We start from the raw sequence: 2864 nt of genomic DNA, 5'->3' as shown, positions 1-2864 counted from the left end.
ACAACTCTGTAATATTATATCTCTGTGTAAAAGATTTTAAACATATAAATCTTATTTGATATTTGTTTAATTGGCCAACTATCAGCAGAATTGTAACGTTTGAAAGCAATGCAACTAGTCAATTTCGACATATTCCATAGTTGATATAAATAAACGGAGGTAGTAACCATTTCCACAGAGAGATATATAAATAATTGCAAGCAATGTTAGACAGCTTGGTTTTAATTCTAATCCTGGCATTGATCGAAGGTAGTAAGTCCTTCCTAACTGAGGTAAAGCCATCGCACCGACTTCTGCGGAGATTTTATTAAATCCGAATCTACATTTTGCAGCGCACTTACGACATGAAAGTCGTGGCAATGTATTCCTCTAGACCCGATCTTTTCTCCTTTACCGACTGGAAGGTGGAACGTGTTAGCCGCGGAGTCTTTGCATTTTTCGGTAAATATACAGTAAATATGACAGTCGAAGTCGGCGATTGTAATGAGGTGAAATGAATGTTGCAATTTATTGGAACAACAATGACATTCTCTTTAAAAATAATCTCTCTTACAGATCGAAGTCCTTACATATCGCAGTGAAAATGGTGTTAGAGATTTTCGCCTATTACCATTCAAAGTCGAACGCCAGCATATTTTTGATTATATGAGTGGTTTCTATAGAACGTATGTAATGAATACCATCAAAACATGTTCAACCATGCCAGTTTTTGAGGGACGATTTCAGCCACCATTCGAAAAGAGAGACTACGTTTTAGATAAATGTCAGTTCAATTTGGATGATTATCCATATGTGCCAGAAGGTTTCTACAAAGTTGCTCTAATTGGTTATGGCGATGTAAGCTGGTCAATGAATTTTACAGGGCACATAAATGTGTGGTAAAATTATATCAGAAGTTAACTCCAAACCAATTATAGTCTTATGTAATAATAATTCTAGAATATTTGAAAAAAATTAAAATGAAAAAAGGAATCAGGTAACTTCCAACAGAAAATTGCCGGATGTGTACTTTTATTTGGTTTAAAACTATTGAGCAAAAGTAAGTTACACGGAAATTTAGTATCTTCTTTAAAATAAAAATTAGACAATATTTCATTGATGACATTTTTAAATTTTTTTAAAAATACTTATGTAAGTTTTTTTATTACTCGAATCGTTTTGAATTTAGACTTATTTTTTTTATTTTTTTTTTTTTGGGATGTAACTTCGATAGCCACAGTTAACAGTGCAGTATTAATTTGGGAGTTTTTTATAGACAGCATAATTTTCGAGAAGTGAGTATATTTTTCTTTAGTTATTTACATAAAAATCTAGTTTTTAAAAAATTAAATATAGAGAGGTACATTGATATAGGGGCTATACGAAAACGTGGTGGACCTCTGTAGGCAATTTTCTGTTACAGAAGGTGGTACCCATTACCAACTCCAAATACAAAATTTTAAACAATTCCGTAAAATAATGTGACATAAATCACCAATCTGGTGATGGATTTATGTGGGGACAAGAAACAACTTGGATCTTTATGGGCTGTTCTCTGCAAGGATATTTCCTACATACTGGGAACACAAAAATGCCAATTTACAGCAATTTCGATAGAAAATGTTGACTAGAAAATCCAAACCACATTAATTCTGCCGGTACAGTAATATGGGGCCTAGCCCAAAAATTCTATGAACCTCAAGTACTTCTGAATAAATGTTTATCAACCTATTTCATTTCCTTCGGAAGATAGATTAACTGACTGACCGAGAATCAACGCCCAGACAAAATGGCTGAAACAAGATTCCTGAAAATTTCTACGCATCGTAAGCGTGTAATGAGGCTGGATTTTTGCAAATTCGTACTTAAAGGTTACTAAAAGTGCTAAAATGTACTAAAAGTTGAATACTTTGTAGTGGACAAATGCAATGAGATAAATTTCTGAAATTTGAAATTATGAAAAGTGGCACTAAACTTCTTCTTCATTTTGTATTATGAAAACCGATAGAGCTAAAAACTTGAAATCTGGAATGAGGAAGGTTGGTAATTTTATATATAAAGGTTTTGGAAATGTGTACTATAACAGTTCGGGTATAATTGGGTATTGAGTGAAGGGATAGCTGAAATCCCGAAATTTGATATTGACATCTCTGTTGGTATCTGGGATTGAGATATGGGAATGTACACTGTAATTGTTCGAAAAGTACTAAATTCGGTATTGGGCTAAGGACAAGAGTTGAAATTCTGAAATTTGATGTGGTGTCTGCGTTGAAAAAATGGAGGTGCTTTTGGGAATGTGTAATATAATTGTCTGAAAAGTACAAAGTGGTACTAAATTGGGAATTGCATTAAGGAATAAAGCTGGAATCCCGAAATTTGACATTAAGGTCTCTGTTGGAATTGAGATAAGGAGATGGTTTTGGAAATGTACACTATAATTGTACGAAAAGTATTAAACAGTACAAAATTTGGTATATATGATTGGATTTGGTATATGGACTAAAGTTGATTTGGATATAAGTGTTGGTGTCTGTGTTCATGGTTTTGAAACATTTTGCTATTATTTTTTGAAAAGTACTAAGTGGTACTAAATTGGGTATTGGGCGAAGGAATGAAGTTAAAACCCGAAATTGAATATCAAAGTCACTGTTTTTATCCGATTGTGCGAAAAGTACTAAAAGCTACTAAATTTGGTACTGTGTGAAGGGATGGTGCTGAGATTTGAAAATTTGATAGTTAAGTCGCTATTGCTTCCTATGGTTTACATATGGAGATATTGAAATAGTTTTAGACAGAAAATATGGATTCGACTCCATTGTGCAATGGTTTTACTAATATTCTCATCGGTAAACTTCAAAATGAAAGATTTTGAAGATTATTTGTTG

General features: G+C 33.0%; 1 protein-coding gene across 1 annotated transcript; it reads left to right on the top strand.

Moving 5' to 3' along the window:
- Positions 1–344: 344 nt before the first annotated feature.
- On the top strand, positions 345–882 carry LOC101890321 (uncharacterized). Its single transcript, XM_005184577.2, has 2 exons — positions 345–488; positions 556–882. The coding sequence occupies exons 1-2, from the start codon at positions 345–347 to the stop codon at positions 880–882; spliced, it is 471 nt and encodes a 156-aa protein (XP_005184634.2).
- Positions 883–2864: the final 1982 nt, after the last annotated feature.

This window comes from Musca domestica, unplaced genomic scaffold, assembly GCF_030504385.1.
Source record: "Musca domestica strain aabys unplaced genomic scaffold, Musca_domestica.polishedcontigs.V.1.1 9, whole genome shotgun sequence".
Taxonomy (NCBI): domain Eukaryota; kingdom Metazoa; phylum Arthropoda; class Insecta; order Diptera; family Muscidae; genus Musca; species Musca domestica.
This window is presented reverse-complemented; position numbering and strand designations above follow the sequence as displayed.

Bases quoted from the DNA above. Each gene is read 5' to 3' on its own strand.
- LOC101890321 (XM_005184577.2), top strand. From the start codon at position 345: ATGAAAGTCGTGGCAATGTATTCCTCTAGACCCGATCTTTTCTCCTTT. The intron at 489-555 runs GTGAAATGAATG...TCTCTCTTACAG, and splicing joins AAGTCGGCGATTGTAATGAG to ATCGAAGTCCTTACATATCG.